Source organism: Haemaphysalis longicornis, unplaced genomic scaffold (assembly GCF_048455015.1).
Source record: "Haemaphysalis longicornis isolate Haplotype H1 unplaced genomic scaffold, Haemaphysalis longicornis Haplotype H1 scaffold_1, whole genome shotgun sequence".
NCBI classification, from domain to species: Eukaryota; Metazoa; Arthropoda; class Arachnida; order Ixodida; family Ixodidae; genus Haemaphysalis; species Haemaphysalis longicornis.
Genome location: NW_027526203.1, coordinates 128,247,383 through 128,275,129, shown reverse-complemented (window position 1 = coordinate 128,275,129; position 27,747 = coordinate 128,247,383). Strand labels below are relative to the sequence as shown.

Below are 27,747 nucleotides of genomic sequence, written 5' to 3'. Positions count from 1 at the left end.
CCCAAATATTAACATTGTTCGTAACTACAACCTTTGCCTGCAGAATAACAGGCACAACCGTTCCGGCAAAAAGATTCTTTACTTTTTTTCCTTAGTTTTAAAACAGCCTGTTTTTATTTTCCACTTACATAATTTCACACTATTCTTCGCGTTTTTGTGGCACTTTGTTTAAATTTGCGGTCACTAAAACATTTCAATGCAAGCCAATGATGAAACTAAGGCGAGCGCGATGTATAATGGCGGTCCATGACGACACAGACGACCTTGATGTGAGCCGCATAGATGCTAGCGCCAGATTCCTCGCTAGTGTATACTGTAAGAAACTCTATGGTGCATACCACACGTTGAAGCAGAATTTAGGGCAGGTAAATTTTCGTTGCAGTTGGCCTTTAAAACACCTGCACGGTGTCTCGGTGGCCAAGTGTTCCCATGCCTTAGCCCTTTCCCTTTTCAGTGTTGCCTATGATTACCCTTCGTAACACTCCACCAGCTGCTTTGTCTAACTTCTCGTCACCCGCAAGTGGCGAGATGTTTCGCAGGCAGCGCCGATAAGAACAGACAACATATTGCACACTGCATACAGTTGCCAGCCAGGTATAGCACGTTTACTGCATTGCAACGTAGACAAAAACAAGAGGACCAGTACAGATGCGATTTCCGTATTCAGTCTTCCCCACTTTATTACTAAATATACCTACTCACCTGACATATATCTAGCCGCCATAATGGTGACAAAGTGAAATTTGACTCGAAAAAAAAAAATTCAGTTTGAAATGGGCATTTAATTCTGATAAAAATGAACACGGTGGCAAAAAATTGTGCACAGAAAAATATGCATACAAGAGCAATAAAAACAGTTCAGAGAGGTTGGTTACAAACAAAACTGTAGACCGTTCCATCAGAAGAGGGGAAAACCTAGCCTCGCACTCAGATGACACGGCACATGGCAGCCTCTCCTCCTCTCAGGCGTGTGCATGTTGGCCATGGCACGGACGCTTCCATGCCTTCACTAGGCATTGTGCGTGTTAGTTTGCCAATACTGTAAGCGTATGCTATATGCACAACACTGTGTGCGCAAGATGGCTAAGAAATGAGCCAGTTGGGAAACTTGTACCTTGCAGTGTGGAACACACAAATAAAATTGTAAGTTTCGTCCAGCTGAACTCTCCCTCCCTCCACAGTAAACTAGGAGCAATAGTAGAAACATTTTTCATTATTAATAAGGACAACATTCAAGTGGGCCCTGTGCTTTGGACACGAATAGTACTCTACTACAGGCTGGTGTTGCAATGAACGAGAGATGGGGATTGAAATTTAGTCCATTGATCTCTGCCAGAAAGCCATCGGGGCCTTGCGTACCAAGTATGCCTTTGACTGTAGCAGCTACAGATTTTCTTTCATGCTTCACGCTTCAAAACGAGTTCTCTTCCTACAGACCGCATGCCTAATTGGTGAAAAGGCCACATCTGATCTATGCTGCATAGATTTTTTAACCATCTCTTCTAATAACACACACCACTTGGTATTTGTGCTCATGAGCTTGCAGTAGTTAGCATCTCACAGATGAAAAAAAAAAAAAAAAAACCAAGAGCAGTTTCTGTGTCCTTGAAACTTGCGCTCAGAACTGAAATGTGGCACTCTGCCCGTGCCATGGGTAGTGTTAGTCCCATGGCAGCAGCTGCTACACAAGGCTAAAGCGGCCACTTTGTCACAGCCAAGCACTACGTGGGCTAGCCACACCAGTTTTCCGCAGGCAGCGCGACATCGCTGGGTCATCACGTCCTCCAGCAAAGAGTTAGGCCTGCTGCCAAAGCACGACTCTCTACCACCGGTAATATCGAAATAAAAGATGACACGACATCCAAAAACTTCATCAAGTAACAACTTCCGTGCATACATCACAAAGCAAATGCACAAGCCAGCAAATCGGCCAGCTACCAGGTGGCGTGTAGAAGAGGTCACTTGAAAATTAACTACAAGCTCCTCAAACCAGCCTGCTTCAATATCGCTGCTGTCACCTCGTTATTTCAACACACAACGAAACCTCCGACTGGGGCACAAATTGCAGTTAAACTTGCTGCCCAGACAGACCTGACTAGACTGTTAGCCAGCCGTTACAAGCACATCCTTACAAGTACATCCCTTCTCCCCCACCTTTCCCAAATACAAATAGTACAACCCACAAGCCTCCCTGGCCACGCCAGCATGCGGCTAAAGGCCACCACTGCACTGTGATGTACGTCAGCAATAACACAAATACATTACATCAACTGAGAAAGTTGAAGAGGTTCACCACTGCTGCCAGCGTGACAGAAAGGATGCGTGCAAGTCCCTTCACAAAATCACCACACATGGCTAGCACTCTTGGAGATCTGAACAATAGCTTCTTCTCCTTTGGCACTCCTAAAAATAGACACTAAAACATTTCGCCTTATTCCAAGTTAGGCAGTAAAGGTGAAGATACGACGATAACTGGAAATTTCAACACGTAACGTCCGTCTTGTTGGGCCACAACCAACGCGAGGCAAATGCACGACGATGTAAAACAGTAATAACATTACGTACTGCACATCACAATGTGACTGAATAGGCCAACGACTGGCGATAGCATAGAAAATGCAAAAACGCGAAAACGCAATCGGCAGAACTGCTTTGCAAGAAAAGTAACCGTTTGCATCATTCAAGTCGCTAAAACCGGTTATTTAAGCTCCCGGCCAGAGGACAGCATTCCGGGCAGAACATTACTCGACACATCCCCTGCCGGTCCGAAGCATTTAAAAGCTCAAAGCAAAGTGAGCCCAAAATTTCTGAATACAGTGCCCTCGTCTCAATTGGCTTGTGTTGCTTCTGGATCAGCAACAAAGGTGCATCAACATTTGTCCCAGCAGGAGGGCACAATGATTACGGCATACCACTGCTACATTGTGCAGCACGACACAAAATTTGCTTTATGGCTGATAAAAATTTTGGTCGTTACCAAAGTGAAATATAAGTACCGTTTGGGGGGGGGGGGGGGGGGGGGGCGTGTGTTGCTCCTGACCCACCCATAGCGTGGATCGATATGTACGTGACACCATAAATTATTCTCCGCTATATTGCTGCGGCTGCACAGCCACGCTCTAAAACTTGCGACGCACAGAGGTTCTGCTGGTGTGTCCACGCAGTACGAGCTGTGCGGCACACTGGACGCCGGGTCACACGTGGAGGCGGCCACTGGGTCAGTGGGGGTGCTTGGCCAAGGATGTTCGCGGCAGGGGATCGTCCTGATTGTGGTGGTGGTGGAGCAGCTCCTGAATGGTCTGCACAATTAGGTCGATGGCCACTGCAGCAAGAGAACCATGCACCAGCTAAGGAACTTGTCGGCACAGGAGCAGGCACAACTCATCCTTGGGGCGGCGACCAGGGGTGGATCATTTCGCATGAAACGCGCACCATTACCACCGCACAAGCTGCAGCCGTAGTTCACCAACACTGCACGACTCCTGTCTGCGAGGCTTAAAGCTTTCCACTGCTGGGATGAGTTAAGAAGATGGCTCCCTGCAGCTCAGTCAAGGCTGTGCAGCTCATAGCGAGTCTGTTTTGGCCACATCTGCTGCCAGCCTTAGTAAGCCCTGCTCCTACCAACACTACACAAGCCACCGGCGCTTGACGCAGTGGGAAGGGGTTAATACCTGCGGCCCATCTGGCCTGGTTGGAAAGCATGCAGCACCTCAGGTATGCGCCCTCAATTTGCACATCCAAAAAAATTCGTGGGTAGCCCAGGGATCCATTTTTCCCCCAATATTGCACAGCTATAGATGGGAAAAAAAAAAAAAAAGAAAACCAACGCTGGACTGGCATTCCAGGAGGGAACCACCTAATCTAAAACAAACAACTGAAGGAGGCAACTGTATTTATAAAACTACCGCAATTATTAGGGGTGTGCAAACAGTGATTTTATGTTACAAGCAAATACAAAGCGACTAATGGTTTTGTTTGAGTAGTTAGTCGCAAATTGAAGAGAACGTTTTTGAATCAAAGTGAAGAGTTTGCGATTTCAAATAAAGAAATTGTATTTGAACACTTCTCAAGCACGCATTCGTAAATAGTATGGGTGTGCAAATAGCGATTTTAGGTTTCAGGGCATGAATACAGACAAACTATGATTTTTTTCAAATAAGTGCCAATTGAAGAGAATATTTAGCCATTTCCAATAAGAAAACTGAAATTTCTAAGCATGCTTCGGCAAATAGCCTGTAGAAAATAACAAGCTTATTTAAGGGGATACACTGGTCTTGGAATGAAATTCATCCATGTATGATAACGAAAATCACTGTGCGCACGTGTTTTGTCTGCCTCATTTCAAATATGCAATTAGTTTTCAGGTGGCATGATTACTTTTTGAGTTATAAAGAAAATACTGAAGCCTAATCAGGTCATTTCTTATGGGCTGTTAACGTTTTCGTGACCACGGAAAAATCGGTTGTTTTTGGGTAGTCCAGGAAATATTCTTTTCCTGCCACAGAAAATGATTGGTGCTAAAGTGTAAGGTATGAAATGATAGAGGAAGAATAGGTCTTACCAACAGTATTAATTTCAAACAACAAAATATTGTTAGAAAATTATCAAAACAAAAAAAGTAACAAAGAAAAGAAGGAAAACATCGATGCTACTTTGCACAGGGTAAACATTAAAAAAAATTGAAATTTACACTTTGAATACAAGACCCTTACGGAATAATACTGCAAATATAAGCTCTGTAAGAAAAAAAGTTATTTACATACATACAAAAATATAAGCACTAGTTCCTATCATGCCACCGAGCAAAGCAGTTTCTCGACACAGTGAAACAAAAGTTGGCTGCACTCTGTGTGCAGCCGGCACCAGAGCAAAGTCGGCACCGTTCAGCTGCGACCTTTAGAACAGGCCGGATATATTTACATCAATGTGCAGCCGCGATAGAATGACCCGAGGAGAAAGTGAAACTTGCCGGCAGATACCTGTTGATGTTCTAGGGCGGTTCGAGAATCGGGTTGAAACGGAGCAGACGACGCACGCCAGTGTTATATTTTTCTTTGGCGTGTGGGTGCAGTGGTCAAAGGCGCGCCATGTCCGTGGCGCATCGGCCATCCGTGGCGCATCGGCCATGTCCGTGGCCGTTTCAGTGTTGCCAAATGAAGAAATTCACAGCTAAACTTTTCAATGAATACCGGCTATACTTTGTGTGTTGTTGTAATTCAAGTGCAATGACCGCTTGCTAGTCCTATTCGTGCCTTCTCGATAGCTTGGGGAGACCTGTAGAGAGCCGTTACCAGCCCCCGGCACACTGGTACGCCTTTTAGCCTTCAAACTGTTAAGCGGGCACATCCATGCAGGAACTCTCGTGCCGGCAGAGCCGAAAGCTGGCGTGTTGGAAAAAAACAACAATGCCCCATATCTACAGCTGTCATCTCAGGGTGGCTAACTTTTAATGCTTTTGTTGCAGGCAATCCGGGTTATGCAACATGGTATGGTATTCTCCAAACTGCTACGCTGCCCCAAATGTTTGTGTGGGGGCAAAGAAAACTTGGAAAGCTGCCAGCTACCTGCACCATGTCGTGTGGTCTATCTCGCACCACTAGACAGGTGGGAAATCTTGGTTCACTGACTGATTGAAATCACCGCTGAATATAAAAATAGGCGTCAGACAAGAAGAGAACGAGCAAGCCACAAACCTTCATTGTCAGCGCCTCTCGGAATTATAACATCCGCATACTTCTTGGTCTGAAAAAGAGGGCACAGCCAGTTATAGCAGCAGGGCTAAGAGAAGCGTGCTATATGAAAAGGGAAAGGCACACACAAGAGCAAATATTTCAGGTAATGAGAAGCACCCCTCAAAAATGCACAGTATGTATGTTACAATTTACACCAGCTCAATTTTCGATTCCCCCCACTGGAATTCTTTTGCACCAGAAGATTTGTTCAGGATTCCAGGTAAGACAAATTCCCCAGGAAAAGTGAGAGGTCATTTCTCTCAATTCTTTTCACAGAAAAAAATTAACAAAACATTGCTGCGTTACATTGTAGTTCAAGCAAATCTGAATATTAATTTTTCGTAAGATTCGTTAAACAATTTCTGGCAAAAAAAGGAAGGACTGCCAGGCCCTAAGAAACTTGTTTAGAAACAGGATGAGCATGAAAATCTCGGGATCAGTCCCTGGGGCAAGCCCTTTCTGAGCAGTACGTCCAGAGAAAAACTGTTTTGAGAAAGCGGCCAGTAAAAAGTTAAGCACTAATGTTTTCAACTTTCATGTCTTATTTTTCAACGACAGTAGAACACCATACTGGTAACCGGGAAGTTTAGTAGCAACATCTGGTGTAGTTTTTGTCCTATACTTACCAATGTCGATACAAGTCACAGTGTGTATTCACAGTGCAAGGTGATTTCAGAAAAATTCGAACAAAGAGTGGCTGGTCAACCTCTTCAATTTGCCTGAATTTTTTTTTGTATCATTCTCTGATTCTTCAAAAGTCGAGATTCATCAATATACTCGCTGGAAAAAATTTCACCAAAACAAAAAAAATTCTGGAACGCGACAAGGTGGGCACCCGCCGCTACCTGCCGTGCACCTTGGACAAACTTAGCGACATCTATCAATGAAAATATTTATGAGGGGCGTTTTGTAAGTTTTATGCTAAGATATGCAAGATATGTAAGATATGTAAGATATGCGGCCACTTTTGTTTTCAGTTTCTATTTGCTCTTTTGACACTGAGACAGGTCTCCTAAAAATATATGTTTAACATGATTTCCGTGATTTAAAGGCCCCATCCCCACCTCAACACGAAACACTATTGGAGCATAACTGCGCATTTCTAGCATGCCTCTGCAATACAATCAGCTAGAAAAGTTTTTGTACTTTAGTTTGGGTATTCTGTTTTTGTAATTCGTATAAACAAATACTTTTTTTTGTTTCACCGATACATCTATTGACTGGACTGACTCATTACTTATTTAATCCCCACGAGTGCGGAGCTGGCTGGCCCGTGAGGTAAGTGGGCACTGACCGGTAGGCAGAAGTCCTCGAAGGCAGGCTTGACAAAGTTTGTGTATTGTTGGAGGACCTTCTCGAGATCTCGGCCCCGCTCCTTCACGTCACGCAGGACTGCGAAGGAAAGGTGGAAACCCACGAATGAAAAGCCACACATGATCCCAGCGCAGTTTTTCATCTCCAAGCAAACCACGAGTGTGCGCAAAGACAAGAAAAATTTTTTCATGCTTGTGGAATACTGCTTGTGAAAAGCCACGATGCAACATGTTTTCAAATACAGTTAAACCTGCATATAAAGAAGCCGACAAAAATTTGCATTTTTTTCGTTACATCCAGGTATCGAGTTAAAGCTCGCATGAATGAAGCAGAAATGAAACCAATATGCTAGACATCAGTGATGCTGAACTCACCCTCGTTCAAGGATATATTCCGCACAAAAACTGCGTGATTTGTGCCTGCTGCTGCTGCTACACGGCCCCCGAATTCACAAACGTAACTAAGTGGCATAAATTCTGCCTTTTGATACTTTTTGGTGCCTTAAAGGGGCACTGACACAAAATTTTGAAGGCGAGATAACTTCAGAGATAGATTGGTGGGAACACATATACATCATCTGCAAAATATCAGTGGCGAATACAGCCTAGAACATATTTAAAATCAATTTTAAAGCGTGCGAAACGCAACCGAGCAGCCAGCAGAGGACCACGCGCAATCGACATCCCGAGGATATCGTGTAAATAAACAACATGCAAACACGTCACGAGTTTGTGTTTGCCGCTTCCGCACTGCCGGCGTTTTTCGCCGGCTCGCCCAGCTCGCCGCTCCAATCGGAGGGCCGGAGGGCGGAGCTTCTGCTCTCGAGAACGAACGACCCGATCGTTGGCGGCGGAGGCGCCGTGATTTCGTCAGCTCATGGGGCAGCTGGCCGCTACCAAAGTTCTACAGCGATTCCAGGCACTCTGTTTCTATTACTGTTTATTACCATTGGATGCGAAAACGTGCCGGAGGCACGAAAAGCCCACTGAGCTAGCCGCACGGTCGCTGTGCAGGCGGCGGCCACGGCCGCGAAGTGGCCCAGGCCGGCGCAGGTAGCTCGAGTGATAGCTTGTTACCGCTGCACAAAATTGTCTCCAAGTCCCGACCACGGCGGTTACATGAGAAAGGAGTTAATGATGCGATGGCGGGTTGCATTAAAAATTGTCATCTGCACCGCTTACGAGAGCGGCACTCGAATATCCGCCGCAGTGCTAAGCCGAACACATCTGTAGGCAGACCTGTAGGCAGACCGGCCGGCTGCTCCCAGCGCGCATCTTGCCACCCACCGTCTCGAGCGTCGCGCGTCGTTCTTTAGCCGCGGTAGCATTTGCACTCGCAGCGCCTGCGTCACATCCACGGTCGCTTTTTAATTAAGCGCCTCACGAGATCAGTACGTGGGGGCATTCGCAGAAACTGCCGTCTATGCGGATTCGACAGTGCTACGGCGGCTCTGCTCTGTGATATCCCTCCGACGGTCACGTGGTCAGCTTTGTTCACACAAAATCCACAAAATCCATCGTTTCGCGGCACTCGCTGAAACCGAAACTGCGACTGGCCGCATTTAAAATGCCTCTAATTAAACAACCGTCGCACGCTGAAGCAAATGAGGTTTCTACAGGTTATAAGTAGGTCACTAGCTACTTATCGCAACAAAAAAAATGCAAAATTTTTGTGTCAGTGCCCCTTTAATGCGTTTCAAGAAGCAAACACGCTGAAAATGCGCCTTTTCGTGAACTTGATGCTCTTTTCCAGACTCAAAATTGCTGAGGGGATGCTAGCTGGCACACTGTACTGGATGGTGACGTTCTTTCTCGCCGGCGGAGAAAGAATATTAATATTGCGAGCTTGTGTTGAACAGACAAACCTTGTCGTTTTCAGGCAGCAGAACTCATCACCCACAAACCCATACCACAGGCATCAGTGGAGACGAGCGACTACACGTTGACAGGCAGGCCAAGCACCTAACCGACACCGAACTCGCACGTGGAAACGCATGGGAGATTGCGGTGCGGCCAAAATTTGCTAAACCAGTGCATTTTGCCAGCCGATTTTTCAGAAAAAGGGGCAAAAAACTGACTTGTCAGCGTAGCGAATTCGTTACATCCAGGTTAACTGTAACAACTCCTTCGTTACATGGAGGTCGGAAACACATGGACTGCAATGAGGGTGGAAATGGGGAAATTAAAAACTTCGTTAAATCCAGCAATTCGTTACATACAGGTTCGTCACATCCAGGTTTAACTGCAGCTGCATAGCTACATTAAAATGAAAGTTAAAGACTTTTTCCAACCACATGCACCCCTACTTTCAATTTTATAGCTAGAAGGCTGCCCATGTTTGCAGCAAGATACCATAAACAATTACCCTCCCAGTTCACATACATTTGTTCTGCACCTTGCTTTTGCAGTTTCCCTCAACTCGGGTGAGGTGGTCCTGTTTTTGTTAGAAAATGAGCAAAACGTCTTTTTAAGGTAGTACTTGATTCCCGACACAAGGGCATCTGGGCCAAAGTAGGCCCAAACCCTGCATGAATGGTCACTCAACATCATGTTCATGTAAAAGGGTTGAGAGTTGGGCGAGTTGGTAATGATGCATCTCAAAAAACAAACTGCTCGCAAATTAACGGGGACAAGAACACATGACGACGGCACAAGCGCAGACTCGCACCTAGTTTATTATTGCACAATACAAAGCTTTAAATGCCCAAGCGCCCAATCGCCACGCCCCCAATGCGTCCCAGTTCTCGGCGCACTCAGCCGACAATACAATTTGGATTCAAGGATTCAGCCGACAATTTGGATTCAAGAAAGCAATTTTAAAAATGCAATGCCACGAAACGTGCCAGGGTTTAACAGGACGTGCTTTGCATACAAAAGTGAGCTCGAGGGGCACTTCTGCACTCCAGATAGGGAGTACAACATGCACTTATGAAGAGCAAAATTACAGCAGAGAAACTCCCCATTTCGACCACTAGAATGCAAAAGAACAAGAGGCCCGCTGGCTGTGGCTCAGAAACAATACACAGGCGATTTTGGCAAGGCCAAGAGCCCGCTTCAAGAGAATAGTGGCATTTGTTTGTGCACTTCTTCCGAAGCAGCAAGGCTGCCAAACTCTCCTCCGCACACACGTAGCATCGAGGACCTCGTGGGAGTTTACCTTGCCCCACAACTTCCAACTAAATTGACTTGGCACTACAACATTCTTCTCTCCCTTATGCCACAGCGTGAAAAAAAGAACTGCTCGCGCACTCATACGCCATCCTTAAGCACACTTTTCAGTCCTGCTCAGCTGCAACTGTATTACCTCCTGTTGCCACACTACACCGTGACCGCAATTTTCTCAGCTGCAGCAGCCAACAGCAGGGATCAAAGAAATGTACTTTGGCCTTCCCAGTTTGCAAAATGTGGACAAAATAGAACTAAGCCTCACACAACCTTTCACAACTACTGCGGAACTGTTCAAAAACCCAGAAATAATTCACGAAATTTTACCAGATGCAGCCACAAAGGAAAAAAAACAAACCCAAGAGACGTACAAATTGAACTTTTCTTTTTTTAGAACATTTGTGTTTGTTGCGTTGTTTCCAGGCCAGAATATATTTTGCTTTACCATTACAAAGAGGAACAAGGGTGGCGGCTCATCAAGAGTCCCCTAGTTTGGCAAAAGGGGACCTGTTTCAATCAAAGCCTTCCGGGAACCAGTCATTTGACTGATTGTAGAGTTTAACGCACCAACGCAACGCAGGCGATGAGGCACGCCGTAGTGGAGGGTTCTGGATTAATTCAGACCACCTGCGGATCTTTAACGTGCGGCGAAATCTCGAACACACGGGCGTTTTTGCTTTTCGCCTCCATCAGAAAAGCGGCCGCCGCGGCCGGCAACCGAACCTGCATCCTTGTCCGAGACAAGTCAACCCGTTGAGATGCAACACCAAACAGGAGGAAGCTACAAACTCCTGCGCTGGTCTGTAGCTGCTTGCTGGAGTGGTTCTGAATGCATTCTGCACGACGAGAGATGGTATTCATCATGCGCTATTCTCGGGCATGCACTGGGAAGCGCATGCCCGAGAGTAGAAGAAAAAAGTTTCAGTTATATTTTCGAGATCAACGGGGATCGTGATGAGCATGCCCTCGATAGAAAGAGTTAATGCCCTTCCTTTTCTTTTCCATCGTACACACACCCCACCTGTCCTCCAAGTAACGGCCTTCTTCAAAAAGAAAGAAAGAAAGAAATCCCAGCCAGTCCTAGTGCTATTGGAACGGCCAGCAGAGACGTACAGCGCACATCGCACAATTCCACACAGTAGCTCACACGTGCGTCACATGGAGAAAGGCAGAGCCCACCTCTGCGTGCGAGCCGCGTGTCTGGATCCGTGTCCACGAAGAGCTTCATGTGGAACATGTCCCGCAGGCGTGGGAAGTAGAACAACAGCACCCCTTCCACGAGGACCACGTCAGCGGGCGCTATTCTCGTCCACTGGTCCCGCAACCTGCAATCATGCACAGGCACCACCCGTTAAGGAGCACTTGGGCAAGCCTCGAAACAAGGCCCAGCACTCAATGCTCTTGCAGGTGCGATACAAAGCTGCAACAGCTGGGGGAGATCTAGTGAGGGGGACAGAAACGACATCCTTCACGTTTGTATTGGCAGGAAGCCGGCGGACGTACGCACATACCCAGGTGTTTCCAAGTAGTGCCACCAAATAAAGCTGCAGTGCAGGAAAAAACTTTTAACTGATAACAAAAGCAGCTTTGAAGTGAGCGCAACATTTTTATTTGAGAACTTGCCTGACTGCACACGCGTCTACTGCTAACGTACGTCATTTTCATTCCTAGGTTTGAGCACAGGCTTATGACCACTCATAACCACTCTGCAACTGCCACTGACATCCTTACAAAGAAAAGTTTTCCGTGTATGCTTATTCAATAAAACTTATCCCCACCAGAACTTTAGCCAGCCAACTAATCTCAAAACCAGCTTACTGCTCTTCATGTGTCGACCGCACATACAAAGCTGCAAACATTTTTTGCCACACAAACTCTTTTTTTGTTCCTTCCTCCTGCATACGTCGACCGAATGGAAACACCTTCGCCGAGATATGGCATCAATAGCAGATTACAATTTTTTTTCAGCAATCGTTGTTCGCCTGTTTCGGGTGTAGTGCTTCCGTGTGAATTTCTTTTCGGTGCTCGTTGTTTTGTTTGCATTTCCCCTGAATAACTGTGATTGAGCATGTTTTGCATGGTTTCTTGTGTAGTACTGTGTAAACTTTGTGTAGTTTGTTTTGCAGCTGGCAAATGCTTTCTGATTTTTGTTTACATTACGAGCATTTCTTCAGGTCTGTCCAGAACAACCACTAGCATATTTTCTTATCTATTTCTGTGTCGGTATTTGTAGTCTATATTACCTTTCTTGCCGCTTTGTTACTTGCTACTTGCATTAAAAAAAAATACCACTCCCCTTTTCAATGCTAGTGCGATTGAGGGCATGAAAATTAAATAAATAAATAAATAAATAAATAAATAATGCCAGTTTCAGTATTGGTGCCATTTTTCAGGATAAATGCATTGACCATCAAAAAAGAGAAGAACTGCATTGCAGTAGGTGCATTGAAGGCCACACGGAACTTCCAACGCCCCTCCCAAGCTCATGCTTGGTGATCCTTGCCTGGAATCGTCCCTCAGCTGACGTTTGGTGATGACAGTCGTGGCAATCTGCTAAATGGGAAGCCAATTTGGAGATAATGCTGCAGAATCCTCCTGAGACTACCACCACTCAGGGCACTAAATACAGAGCAATGCTCAAATGGAAAACTGCTTCGCATTTGCCGATGAAGTTCATTGGCTGTTGTGTTGCATGTGCTACAATAAAACAAAGTGGCCCACCTGCCAAGTCCTCACTACACCGTTCATGGCTGCTGTTGCCTACTTCCTTTTTTCTTTTTTTGCAACCTTATTTGGTGCACATCCGCTTCGAAAGCAAACATCAGAATTCGCACAACACGCCCAGTGAACAGACTCCACCCGTGCAGTCTTCTGAAACACACCCCTGTTCAAAATGGTACACCAATGCCCCTTGGCCATGGGTGCATTCATGTGAACCATCATGACTGATGGAACGACGAACTAGTGTGAGTGGCTGCTGCACTGCTGTTAATGTCTCACGTACAGGGCAGTGGGATTGACAGCAGCGCGGCTGGGCGCACTCTGCTGCCACAACTTCAGATAGTAAACAAAGGTGCTTTTCATGCCAGGAAAATTTCTGTGCGTTCCTGAACATGCAACCCTATGCGGCGCAAATTGCGTCCAGCATAGCTGCACCCTCCTGCTTTGACTGGATGGCCAATTGCGCCCTAGTGCAGTGCAGTGGCAGAGAAAAACCTCCCTGTGACACTTTCAGCACTAAGGGCCAAACAAGTAGTAGACAAGCTCAGCTTCCCAATTGCAAATTTCATGCCATCGTTGTCTACCCTTTGAAGTCCCGTGTTCTGCAGCGCTGAAAACGTCACCGGCAGCTTAGCCAACAACTAGCCTCTTTCAATGCCTCAATCAAAATCGCTTCAAAATTTGGACTCCTCCCACTCAAGCGCACTACTGAAAAAGAGTCGCACGGCTACACCTTGGTCACACTTTTTTTTTCTTTCCCCACACTTCCAAGACGAAAATTGTTTTCACTGTTCAGACGGGCCAGCACATGTGCCCTTTGTTCTTGCCTTCAGGACCACTCAAAGTGTTGTTTAACTCTTTCGTTACCACGCCTATTCAAATCGATCACCGGTGATCGATGATTTATATTGCCTATTTCGAGATGTTGTAGTCGTTTCACGTACACCTAATTCGGACAGTGGCTGGTCTAGGCACTGCACTTTTAGAATCAGCTTAAATTTTCCCGCTCCGGCGACACTGAGATTTTTGACGGCGTTTTTTGCGAGCTGAGGTGCGTGTGTTTTTGAGGAAGGGGGCGTGGCTGCTGCACTTGGCAAAAAAGCATGCCGCTCGTGGTTAGGCTGCGTTACCATTATATTTTTTATGTCAAAAGGCTCCTGGCAAGTCAAGTACCAAATAATGTTATCAGCTTTGTAATCTGACAGCGTTGAGCGGTGATAATTACTTGAAAATGACACCAGCTATTCACTAGTGATCTTTGGTTCGGAGAAAGGGTAGCTATAATCTGCCAAAGCTTATTTCTGATGGTCCCCCGCATTTTCAGCCAGTTTCAAACAGTTTCAGTTTCGTTTTAACGTTGCGAAATTCATATTTGGCGCTACTACGAGGTTACTCAACTACAAGCTCATTTGCCATGGCGCCTCCGTTGCCCGCTACTGTTCCTCGAAACAAGCATGCCGCTTGTGCTTCCACTTTAGCCATGCCTTACTTCTGCGATAACAGCTTCCGCTGAAAGTAGAAAGATAACACCGAGTCGGCGGATATCAGTTCAGATGAGGAGAACACTTCCAATTGGCCTTAAACACCGCCAGCTGCTCGCCGGCTAGTTTTGTTTTTGTCTGAGGGTATTTTCGGAAGTCTAGTGTCGCTTCTTAGTAGAGCTGTCTATTCTGACAAAGTCTCGAACAGCCTTGTAATTGTTTCTTTTCAAAATTGTTCAGTGGCGCTGCAATGTAGTAGGCTCGTAGTGCTGAACTCACTTCATAGCACGGCGGCGGCTTGGTGAAAGCTTGCTAGGTACCTACGATTCTAGTGCATCGTACCTTATTCCTGCAAGCAGGGCTACTATAGCGAGTCAGAACGTGATAATAAACTGCAAATTAAAGTTCTGACTGGTAAGTGATGATCAGAACGTCAACAAGCATCCACCACAGAGTTTGGTTTTCAACTCCAAGCGGATTTTTTCGCATCGCCTGCTTGCCTTCAATGTTGCGCTTGTCATAATCATTGACAAGGTGTTTTTACATCATGTGGAGGCTAACTGGGGCCTTTAATGATGTCAAACCACCAGATTTCTTCCAGAGAACCATCCAAAAAAGCAAAATTTGAAATCGAGGTTAGGCTTCACTGCAAGGCACGGGCACCATGCGTGCTAACATTTTTTTTTATATCTGACAAATTATACCGCGCAATTCAATTTTTTTCTAGGACGGGTATTTGAAATGTTTACCTACCGTATATTCTGAACTTTTTCTACTGCTGGTGGTTTATTATACCCAACTTCCTATTGTTTGTTTTCTTCAACGAATGGACAAAAATTTCAAATTTGATCATTTTTTTCGCAATCATTATTCATGAAAACATTAAAACTGGTGTTGATGGAAAGCACGTGGAATCATCTGCACTTTATGTCACTGCAACGTGTGCCTAACCAATATGTATAGCACAGAAAAAATGTTTTGTTAGACCCCTCAAAATTGGTCAATTTCCCGCGGTAACGAAAGAGTTAAAGGGACCCTGCAACACTCTTTGAGCAGTGCCGGTAACCTGTGCGACGTTTAGGTTACACTGCAAGGAATGCCTGAGCCAAATGTTACACGTGCTCGTGAAGCAGTGAGCGCGAAAATCGCTGTGAAAGATGTGGAAAAACCAACCGTGCTCTCTTCAAATTTTCCTCATTATGCACCCCTGGCATGGCCTAAACAACGTCATTGCGGCCATGGCTGTCCTAGTGGCTGTCACTGGTCAACTTCGCGGCTAATTTCTTGCATTTCCTGTGATGATCTGCTGGCACCGGCGCTGTGTAAACCGCGTCTATGCCTGAACCTGCACGCAGTTTTGATGTTTTTGTGTTTCGAGTGCGCGCGGAGTTTGAGTGATGAACTCAATACTCCTCTTTCAACCAGACCACTCGAAAATAAACGTCTGTTGCTTCAATAATGCACTACCAGCCTGAGTGCGCACTTGCAAGCAGGCAGCCATGCCTGTTTTTTTGTGGCACCAGCCCAGAAATAGACCCCTCCACGTTGCGGAGAAAAGGAGAAAACTCCCCCGGCCTGTGATACTATTCGCCGCGAGCTCGACATGTAGGTGGCGACACCGTCGCGCTGCTAGTGTGGATGCTCCGCTGAGCGGCCCGTAAGAATGCACACTGTGGGCGCGCTTCGTGCCTTTTTCTCGCCGTATGTGCGCACGAAAGGTGCAAACAAGAGTGGTACGCGGTAGTTCGGTCCTTCAACGTTCAATGCGTAGCATGGAAGCGGCAGTCAGTTTTCATTACTACGCCAAAAAAAGCGACGACTCATCGGGAATCTCAGAATGGCCGTAATTGTGACAATGAACTTGTACGCTGTCGCTCGTAGCAAGCTCGATCTTTCCAGACTATGGCTTTGAGCTTTTAATAAAAGCATAAATATAAACAAATCAGGAAGCCTCGATCTCTGAAATTCAGTTTACAACGGCAATCTCAATCGCTTTCACTGGTAGCATGACGCATTCTTGCATTTGTGGAATGCCCTGAAATGGTAACACTACTTAACTGCCCCAAAATTCTTTCTAAGAGCTTACGATATTTTTTGTGTGTTCAAAAGGTAACATAAGTTTACTGAATTTTGATCAGTGCAGAGATATAAATGTAACCGCTCTAACGGGTCTTTTAAATGAAATTTTAGTGACTCTGGAGGGAGGTTTGATGAATAACGGTTTCGGATCACTTATTTACGGCTTTCGTCGCAAGTGAACTTGCGAATTGAATTGTCAACGCACGCAGTACAATGAACATCTCATGTTTAGCTAGGTTTTCGCGAAGTGACAAGCAGGTTTACAGTGGGCAAACCAAGCTTCTGGGACCTCACAGTGAGCACAAATTTTCTGTTACGGCTGCTGTGTTGACCATTTCCGTTCCTTTTAAAATTTAACAGGTGCCTGCAACAGCGAGATGTGTTTGCATTCTTGCGTATATAAGGTCGCTTACGAACCCTAAAGATGGCAATAAATAAAGTTGCGCTGTTGCAGATGAAGTAAAACATTTCCTTTTTGTTTCTCGTTGCGAATCAGCGCAGCGGGTTCCCGGTAACTACTTTGTTTTGTAAACTGAATATCGCCTTTGTCTTGGCATTTACTTCTTGAGGATTGGTTAAACAATACAATTCTGTGCAATTCGTTTTTTTTTCGGGAACGGGGGGGGGGGGGGGGGGGGGAGCGTCCTGCCAACGTTGAAAGAGCAGCGAGAAGAGAACGCATGTAACGCGAAAAGCCAAACTATGGTTATCACTGTTACTTACAATCGAAACTACACTAGGCGTCGTGTTCTGTAGCGGTGAAAAAGCAGTACTTTAACACGTATTTTCAAAACTGATTAACCCCCTTTGGTCCGAGATGGTCCAGTAATTGTGGCTCGCCGTTTTCAAAATTGTATTGAAATCAAGCATTGTGGGGGAAAAAAAAAAGCAGCGAGTCATGGCAAACACACCTCACACATTTGGGCAACAACGTGCATTATACTACGCGATTTTTCCTCTTTCTTTCAACTTATGTCCACCTTAAGAGGTTAAGACGTGACCATATTAGGCATTTGGTTATGCTGAGTGAGATACATTTCTGGACAAGGTGATTCATGTCGGGATTTGAAAATGATATATGTGAAAATGACTCGCGAAATGCCACATGAAAGATGTACGCGAACTCACAACTGCTTAATTTTACCGAGAAATCCCCCTAAATACTCTTGCGCATCCATAGAAACGTATTTTAAATAATACGTAAAATTACCAACTCAGTATAAACAACGACTGTGCAAAAATGGTATTTGTTTTAGAAAAGGTACGGGAAGGACACGATCACACAGGCGCTTGCGGGTGTAAAATACGTGTCCGGTAATGTATGGGCGGGTCGTGTGCAGTGTAAATGTTTTTGTTTGTTTCTTCTTTCACAGTGCAATTTTACAAGGGTGTGGAATTTGCACGCTTATGCACTGGTCTTGTCGCTTCTTACCCGTTTCGCATACTAAACTTTTATCCTTTAAATAATCACCACGCCACCTTCAAAAAGCACCCTTCGACGTTCCCGAAACGGCTGACGACTGCACCACGGCGAAGATGTTTCGTGGAATTAAAACAGCGCATTAACGCGCAACGGCCGCTGATTATTGCGTTTCTAGTGGAAATGCGCAAGCAGCGGTAATTATGTAATTGCTTACTGCCAAACGAGCGCACATATTGGTTGTTTTGTCGTGTGCAGCACGCGTCTTGCGCCGCACGCAACGTGAAAAAGCAGACGACGCGAGAGCGCCATCCACACTAGGAGCGGTTCGTCCCGCCGCCGCCAGGGGCCGACTGTGTTCGCGCTCGGGGCGAATATCGAAGGCTGCCGAAAAGAATGCCGCAAGCCCCGTCTCCAGAAGAGAGAGTGCAGCTTTCATCGCGGTTGAGGAGAGAGGGAACAATTATGTGCGGCATGTAGTTTCGGTGATAGTGAATGGATTTTCATAATTCGTGCGGGAGGAGATTGCTGGGAGACAATAGACGACTTTACCCCAGAATACATTCCGAGTAGTCGATGGTAAGTGCTGCAGGGTCCCTTTAACCAAGTTGACAGCCACTTCAGCGCACGGCTACAGTGCGAAAGACAAACCAGCCAGTTGCCCTACAATCGGGAGCCAAGAAAGGCACGCACCTGGTGCTGGTGATGAAATCGTAGACGGGTACCTCCACCACCTTTTCCTGCAGGATGTCGCCCAGGGTTGCCGCCATGAGCTCATCGTCGAACACGTCTGCGCACACAGGGCAAAGGTCAAAGGTCGGTCCAGGCAACCACTTACCAACACCCTCCCATGCACACACCAGTCACTGAGCATGCACAGATATGGTGGTCATTCAACATGCCACAAGCGTACCTGAAGCACTATTTAAATTCCCCATGCACATTCGGCGAACGCAGAGACCCCACTGTCCAAATCGAACATTTACAACAATTGTCAAGTACAGGCAGGTCATGGTACAAGCTTTGACAACAATCACCCATCCTTGCTGATGCCCCGAACGTCGTGAAAGCGTTACATATTCATCCTTGTCAAATGCGCCCATGGAACTCCATGCAGTACTTATGGCAGTAACGTTTAGCTTAACACGAAATGCACGCATGTACCATCTATACTGTTCGTTTACTTCCAGGTTCCACGGGTACTCTTTGAGTTGAGCTACGCGTTACTGTCAAGGGCCAAACCATGGGCACTGTGGTGAGGTTTGAGCAGCGGCGTGAGAGCAATTTAGATGCTGACATTCCACCGGACGGCAACGCACACATCCTCTTCAGTGTGCCAACTGCTTCTCTAGAACACGGACAGTTGTTTTGCACCAAAGCACGTTCGTGTATTTTTTTTTTAATTGCGGCACACACCCTAAAAATCTGCCCACGGAAGATAGCCTCCAATTTTTATACAAACTAGAAATAAATGAACTTGCTGGCACCACATGAATGAGCATAAGAGGTGTGAAAATGCGGCCTCATCATTCAGAGCTAGTTGTTGAAATGCAATTGGTTGGGACACTTTCCAGCTCATTTGCAGCAGTGTAATCTACCTGTAGTCAAGGTGAAATGTTCCTCTGTGAAGAAACACTACAGTGTTCCTTCAGAGAGATCCCTACCCTGTGCATGTCCAGCCGCCCAACTCACCACAACAAGCTTATTCACTATCGTAGATGCAGCAGAACAAGTGCGAATTACTAACACAAAAATGTCCCAAACTGAAAAACTGTTGGCAAAAAGCCTTTTTTCCCCATTATCATGCTTGTTCATTATATGAGCCCCGCTGTGGCCCTTGTGGGTCTGCTGCCACAGGCCAAAACTGCCTACTACTACCCCACACATTCCAAGCCAAACTGACTCAGCAGGAGTCGTAATCATGAGTTGCGGAACGAGCCGTCTTAATTGTACAAGCTTACAGGGACATTTGTTCAAAATGCCTCCTTCCCTCAGAGTGCTCGCCACAACATCGCAGGCAAAAAGCTAACACCTACACTCTCAGGGCATGCGCATCCCATAACTTGCAGGGGTGGAAGTGGGCTTGAGCATTTTGGAGCAGCTCAGGGAGCAGGAGTAATGCTGTTTTGGAGCAGCTTTGGAGCAGTGAAAGGGGAGTTTTGGAGCAGTGCAAGTCTGTTTGGGAGCATATTTCCAGAGTCAAACATCACTCTGGTAAATACACAAAAAAGTTCAAATGGCTTTTACCTACTCAACATTCTATCAGTACTATAGCAGACCACATTTTCGAAAAGTTAGAAAAATATCGTTCCCAGAATAATGTGATGCTTACTTCAGACAAGTGAGAAATAACACAGTTACAGCCATGAGAAAAAACCAACGGAAGACGCGAGCTAGGCAAAATGGTCTGTCTTGCACCTTAGAATGTTTACCTTCATTTTACACTTAACGAGACTATAGAAAAAAAATTGCGAGGAAGACATTATGAGGAAAAGAAACTAAGAGGAAGAGATAATCTGAACTCCACATGACTAACAAAACAATGAAAAAAAAAAAAACTTGGGTATTATTCAATCGCCTTATGGACCAAGTACATGCTTCTATCTAAGCAAAAAATACTGTGCAACTACGTCATGTTTATCGAAATAACTAATGTACCACTGTTTATTAACTTGTTCTTCGAGCATAAACCGTGCGCTTACTGGAGGGAGAACGGGGGTGGACAAGCCTCCCTATGCCCCTCCTCCTCCCCCACAATGTAAGAACTGGCGGCTTTGGGCAAGACACAACTATGGAGCTTATTACTAGCAGATAGCTGCTAGTTTAACAGAATCTCCCCTCTCGCTTGAGCCAGGGCATCGCCTGTTATCTCATCCTGTTCGACACGGAACGGTGGCATCTAACCTTTGGGATAGCAAGCCTACTCGCCATAGAATAAAATGGCAAGGGTCTGACTGAACAATAAAACTATATTTTACTTTTTGCTTTTTACACTAAGCGGAAAGATTGCAATTACTGCTGGCAGTGAGGCATGCCTCACAGCGCAGCGTGCTGTGTGGTGAAGCTGCATTTCGGGGCAAAGTTTGCGCACCACCCGCACCCCAAGATCAGTACCAAGTCCCGTGAAACTGCGCTGCCATGTGGTGACGATTGACTTCGAGCCCCGAGCATTAGTCGTTTAGGGAGTTCGGTGGAGCGCACCAAGTTGTGAATGACAGCTGAACGGATGAGTCCCTACTGCTCCCGGCCTGCTCAATGCGACTGGCATTGAACATCACAACACACTAGTTGCCTCACATCTTGCGGGGGCCGCTTTGGAACAGTTTCGGCGCAATACTGCCTTTTGGAGAAGGACGGAGCAGGAAAATCAGACTGGCGCAGCGTGGAGCAAATGGAGCATCACTTCCACCCCTGCATAAGGTAGCGCCCCAGAAATGAGACAACAAAAAAAGAACAGACAAGGACCACCACTAGTCCTTGTCTATTCCTCCTTGTTGTCCTGGCTTTGGGGCGCTGTTTAACACCATGAATGTGGGCCAACTAGCCCAATCTCAAGGGCATTCTCACAGCACAAAACTCAAATGAGGCAGCTCCAAGCTATGCTGAAGGTGAGAACCGTTGGCCCGAAATCCTGCCCACTCGGTGCCCCGGCTGCTTGCACTGCGGGGACCCCAGAGTGGAGGCCTCCCCCTCAACGTTACCGTAGTCAGTGCCCCAAACGCGATCTGGTCGCACGGCTCTGCCACAGTAGGCAACACCTAAACACCAGTAAGCAACACCTGAACACCTAAGCTGTGGCACCAACAAAACTATTCTAACACCATGCTTTTGAGCATGCATCAACAAGCATGTGGCAGCCTGCAATACAGGCCCTGCTACAAATGCTTCAATGCACTCTGAAAAAATGACAAACATCCACTAGATGCTCCAAACACAGAGGTAATTAGCACAGTGTACAGCTTTCTGTGAATGACCAAACTAAGCTTAACAACTTTACGATTAATCTGACACAAACATAAATGGAGCAAAGATACAATGTTACCGACACCAATGCATCCTTAGCAGCATTTTTAGCAATCTACATTGTGCTCTGCGAGTGATGGACATTAAGGGCCCGCAGGAGAGAGCGAAGTCGGCGCTCCTGTTTATCTTGCTCCGTGGGCAGGGCTCATGGGTGCATGGTGCTCTAGCAATGCCACGCAACAGCGCATAACAGGAACAAAACTAAGAAAACTACAACCAGGACAAACAAACCGTCTGTTTGTTTGCAGCATTTTTTGGCTCCGTACAACCCTGTTTGAAAGTACTATCCCGACCAGCGTTCAGTTGCAACTACGTGGCTTTTTTACGCTAGCAGCGACCACATGCACTGCTATTATTTGTTACAACCTAGACAAGAAATGCAATGCGGCAGCAAGTCTAGCTGTTGTGGTGTTGACCACTGCCACAGGACATGTCCCTGGGTGCAAAGGGAGTGCCTGGGAGGAGGGGGAGGGTAACACTGGGGCAGCCACGGGCGCCACCGGGTTTCCGCAAGCAGAACACATGTCACAGGCCACAGCGTGACACAACCAGAGCAGTGCCGGGTCGTTTTTCATCCTGATGAGACAGTGCAGCAATGTAGCTCTTGAGCCCTTGTATTTAGGAACAATTAAAACCGCGTAGTTTTAACGGTGGTTGAGTAGTTCGTGTAAGCTGTTCGGCAGAATTAGCTGTGCAATTCCCATGACAATAATACCCATAATAATGACACGTTGAAGCCCAGCTGTCAAAGTGAACACACAAGATTTGACGCGAGAATCGTAAAATAAATTTTTGGGTAGTTGGCCCACTTCTCAAGCATTACCAATACGCTTTGGAGGACTTTTTCATCTTGGGTATACCAGACAAGTCCACTGCAGCACATCAGTGGCATGCAGAAAAGTCAATCTCCAAGAATAACATTCAAATGCAAACTTTTCTTACGCAATTTTTTCCCCAACTCAAAAAACAAATTTACCATACTTGAAAAATCACTTTTAAACATTACGGTGCCACCCGGAAGTCTTCCGAATTTCTAATGAAAACAAAATGGCAGCCTTGCTGGTCAATCATCCAAAAAAGTTTTACATCTCTGCCGCCCTTGAAATGAGATTTGGCATTTTGTGTCAGGCCCCCTTTTATGCATTCTTGGCTCGAATATTAAATCAGGATCACCCAATCTTGTAAAATGTCAGGTATGAAAAGCCTTTTTCCCTTGCAGACAAGAGTGCCTCCCTTGGTGCCGACACCAATTTTGACTGCCAGCACAAGCGGTCAGGGTGGCCAACGCGACTGTTCCTTCCGAAGCACCCTCGGCCGACACATAGTGAGAAAGCACAGCAGGCATGCCCAGGACAAGCTCAGTCACGGAAATACAAACCTATGCAGTGGCTCTCATCACGGTGCCACACATAACTCTGTGCAGGTATCCCCACGAGTGACGCGCGGCCTGTCTCTTCCGTCCATGCACACGGGGGCCACATGCACAGTAAGCACACAACGTCACTCACCAGCCACTGACACGCACGCACACGCACACACGGAGGGGTGCAGCAGCAAGCACCGGCCCTAGGGACATCCATCCACAAGGGAGGGAAAACACCGCCATCTGCATCCCCGACCCGGGCCCACTCACGACGACTTGCCCTCTGTGCTCCCCTGCCGATTAACTGGCTGCACAGGACATGTGGAAACTAGGTGAACGATGCAATTTGCTCTGCCAAGAGGGCAGGCAGCAATGAGCGTCCGCGGCGAACATTACGTCCTTCGCAGGGTGATAGAAAGCAGGTGGCTAATATATATCGAGGCATGCCCTTCGGCCGAGAAACTAGCAAAGCGGGCATGGGCATCGGGAGATCCAGCGTGGAGCACGTCTCATTACGGCCCCACCGGCTTACAATGCAGAAATGCAAAAGGAATGCCTCAGTTAGAACCATGTTGGGCAAAGCAAGGACAAGTTTCGAAGCATTTAATGGGTTTTAAGCGGCACTTGACAAAGTTGAAACAAACGGCTGTGCCCACTGGGCTGCATTCACCAACTCGACACAATGAGTAAGAACGCAGGTGAGAACACTCGAAGGTGAAGACCCACTAGATACTCCTCCACCTAGGCCCATGGGGGAAGTTGGGAGCGCAAGTTTTCCTTGGCAAGCACAGAGTGCTGAGATCATATCTTTCTAAGGGGGAAAGAAGGGAGTGCCTCAGAAAACAAGCACACAGCAGTGCAAGGTGTGCCCCTTCGTGGCTAGCTGTGGAGAATGGAGCAGTCGATTATTTCACCAGAAAGGCGGGAAGATGAGAACTGTGCCACACATAATGAGCATGCAATGGCATGTATCGCATTTAAAAACACACGTTATGCAGGTAAGGGCCCCTAAAGGCATATATTTGAAGTTTGCCTTCAAGTATTGCATTTTACACGGACACGTAAAGTCAGATTCAGCGACTATAACCGCTAATGAGGAGTAGCAACATGGAACTCAGCAGTTAATTTCGGCAAATAGCACAAAGACGAGTTCACGGTGCCATAACTGTTCACTGTTATATCTGATATACTGTTGTAACCACTGTTGCTATAAGTGTGTCGGACTCTATATGGCAAGCAGTAAGAGGAGGGGGGCAAGCAGGTTCGTAATCTAAAGCTGGAACAAGCAAGCAAAGAATGAATAAGCCTTATGTTCCTAAGGCCTTTCAAGGAAAGCTCAATGTGTAATACACCTTTGCGCTGACGATCGTAAAAGTGCACCAAGAGAGCTCGTACACCGCTTGAGCCCCTTCACTAGCGTAACTGACCACGCCACCTACGTGACTGTATCGCGCGGCCCCCATGATCTGATATTTGGAGCTTGGTCAAGAAATGTCTTGCTCCATGTCCCAATTCTGGGAGGCCATGGCTGGCCACCGTTCACAACTGCAATTGACAGCAGCACTAAAAAAGAAGAAGATGAGCACCAGGGGCTCCCCTCATTGCCGACACCCTGCTCACCGGGGTGGTCGTAGTTAAAGAGGCCCCGATTGGCTCTGTCCCGCTCCACGGCCGACAGGCCCTTGTAGAAGTTGTCCTGGTGAATGCACACCACCTGTCCCTCCTGGCCCACCCGCGACATGATCTTGCGGCACACCGACGTCTGAAAGAGCAGAAGGGGTGCGGTGTGCAGCAGCAGCAACCTGGAGCTCTCGCGCAGACTCGCACTTGGCGATTGGCATGCACAGACGCTCTCACACGTATTTGTCAAGTTTTGGAGAAGACCGGCAGCCCCCCAGCCTACCACGGCGTCCATTCACCCTTCACTGTGGTTAGGGCTCACGCAATTGAAATTGCTTTCGTTTGATTTCTAAGCAACAATGTCTTGGTGACAAGCAACTTGGGAATGCGGCATTCATGCCACATTTGGGCCAGCGCAAATGACCAACTGGTTTACAATAGAAAAAGTTTCAAGTGGCAAAGTTATTATTCCAACGCCGCGCATGCCAATCACAAATGTCTTACCTCTGTTCACACTGCCGTTAATGACACCTTCAACATCAAACTGGGATAGCAATATTTGTGAGATTGAACCTGGCGCAGCAGTTTATTTAACCTGATGGAATGCAAAATCAATCTGCTTACAAAACAGAAAAGGAAAAAAAAAAACCTTGACTGCAATAGAACTGTGCATCAAAGAACGGTTCAATGCATATTTATTAAGATTGTGCAAACGTTCAAATTCAAAATGTGCAAATATTCAAGGTTTTAAACGCGCATAGAATACTTCTGATATAAGATTTACGTTCGATTTGAAAATTTCACATTTGCTACTGTTATGTGAGTGGGTGCATATTTGTGGGTGTTATCATTAATCAGGGCTTCATTGAGGGCAAGAAGTACCGGAACGTGGATCAACTTGAACACCATTTATTCACATAAAGTTCGCTGCCCAGTGAGTTATTCAGGAAGGGCATAGCGGCAGTTCTTTCCCACTGAACAGGAACTGAATTGTAGATTTTTTGTTAGCCCAGTCATGCTCAGATACTTATGCAAGGGACAAAATGTTACTCAACAGTAACTTGGAAGAGCCCGGACAACTTGCGCGACTAGAACGCAACGCTCTATGTCATTCTTATTTTCTGCATTTCCCTTGGTCCCGTGTTAGTCCCAGTGTCAATATTGAAACAATGAATCAATTAACACAGTAGGGGACAAACTTGGCAAGGTTAATCGTACAGGTCATAGCAAAATACTAAATTATCTTACTAGCACAGAATAAGACCCTATTAGTTATCGGCCTAAAATAAAATGGTGTAAATTACACACGGCTACTATGACTGCAACAGCACCACAAAATCCCTGGCACCACTTTCGGATAATAGCTTTGCAAGCCACGAAGAAGACTTTGTCCAACTACTCGCTCAACACCGAAACTACTGGTCAGGTGTTCACTTGGACTTGCAAGCGGTCTTGTCAACTGAGGATAAGAAATTGCGGTAAAAGCAGTGTGGGAACCCTCCCCGCAAAGACATGCGCACAAAGCGGCATGCATCAATCCCTGGAAAGAAAGAACACTAAGCACCAATTGTCTAAACTGGCACCCTTTGTTGATTGTACATTGCAAGAAGGACTGTGTGATGCTGTCCCTACCGATTCGCGATACATTTGATGTGATTAGCATTCCTGGCCTGTTCCACCCACTTGCACAGAGCTGTCTGTGCGTTGATGAAGTTGACCAAGACAAAAGAGCGGCAAGCCAGGGTGTCAGAGGGACTGTGGGGCTGAGAGGTGGTGGTGCTCGGAGGAGGGGTGGAGCAAACTGAACACAAATCCCACACAAGCAAAACAGTACTGCTTCCGAAGGTCACCATGCAGCGAGAAGCCACGATGTGCAAAGTGCGCACGCGCAACAACCCCCGTGAGTGTTGGTTTACGCTCATCCATCGCCTCCTCTATTGTTCATCTTCGAAAAGGCGTGAAAAAACGCGCGGACGTCGGTTGAGGCGCTCTGTTTACTCTTCAACCTAGGTCCGTCTGTGAAAATTTTTTGTTTGCTTTTTGCGACTTTTCGGGGATGAAGTTCCTCGTTATAGCCTATTTTACCGCAGGAGGTAAAGTGACGGCTACCCCCAGCGGTCAAGTAGGGGTAACCGTCATTCATTACATCCCCACCACTACGAACACAACGCTAATCGCACTTGCGGATTCACCCCCCAAAGGGTGGGTTCTGCCTAATTTCTTTTCGCTAACATTTCTCCTCCAGCATCCCGCGATTTTTTAGCTGTCCAGTACGTATGTTCTACGGGTCAGAAGCAGGACTGCGGAGATCCCGCTACTGCCAGATAAATGCTTCTGATTACAACTGCAGTGCACCCGCCCATTTGGTTTCTTTTCGAAGCAGCAGATATTCGCCTCCAACTTTGCAATACTCGCACAGCTGTAATACGCCCACCTTTCCGGATGCCGTGCCACCGGCGACACCAATCAAGAACGGCGTCTTCGTGTTGAAGCCACTGAAGCTGTAGTAGCCCACGGAGTTGTTGGCCTCAGAGCCGCAATCTTCGGACATCGCTCCCCTGCCTCCGGCGCGGTGATACGTCGCAGTCGGAAGCACAGGCCGTCGCAGATCCTACTCAGTGGTTGCAGCAGTGCGCTCGCATCCGAACGCCGTCGGGCTTGGTTTGCCTGTTTATTGCCACAAGTGCGAGTAACACAACAACCTCTAATAATGCCCGCAAGCAGCGAGCGAGCGCTTGCTAATAGTAAGAAAATTGTGTCGGCTGCTTTTCTCATGGGTTTTGAGGATGTGAGTTTGCTATTGCAACGGTGGACGGGATAATAACAGCTA

General features: G+C 46.6%; 1 protein-coding gene across 3 annotated transcripts; it reads right to left on the bottom strand.

The window, feature by feature from the left end:
- Positions 1 to 578: 578 nt before the first annotated feature.
- LOC144179734 (uridine-cytidine kinase 2-B-like) lies at positions 579 to 27,747 on the bottom strand. Of its 3 annotated transcripts, none has more exons than XM_077708178.1 (8): positions 27,352 to 27,747; positions 24,918 to 25,059; positions 23,313 to 23,387; positions 18,605 to 18,701; positions 11,390 to 11,535; positions 7,027 to 7,124; positions 5,694 to 5,742; positions 579 to 3,322 (listed from the first exon to the last, which is right to left on the bottom strand). In XM_077708178.1, exons 1-8 carry the CDS (start codon positions 27,466 to 27,468, stop codon positions 3,219 to 3,221), a joined length of 828 nt encoding a protein of 275 aa, XP_077564304.1. In that variant the 5' UTR covers positions 27,469 to 27,747; the 3' UTR covers positions 579 to 3,218. The 3 variants fall into 3 exon arrangements, with proteins under 3 accessions (XP_077564304.1, XP_077564310.1, XP_077564315.1); XM_077708184.1 differs by having other exon boundaries at positions 23,313 to 23,381; XM_077708189.1 differs by lacking the exon at positions 23,313 to 23,387 and having other exon boundaries at positions 27,352 to 27,746.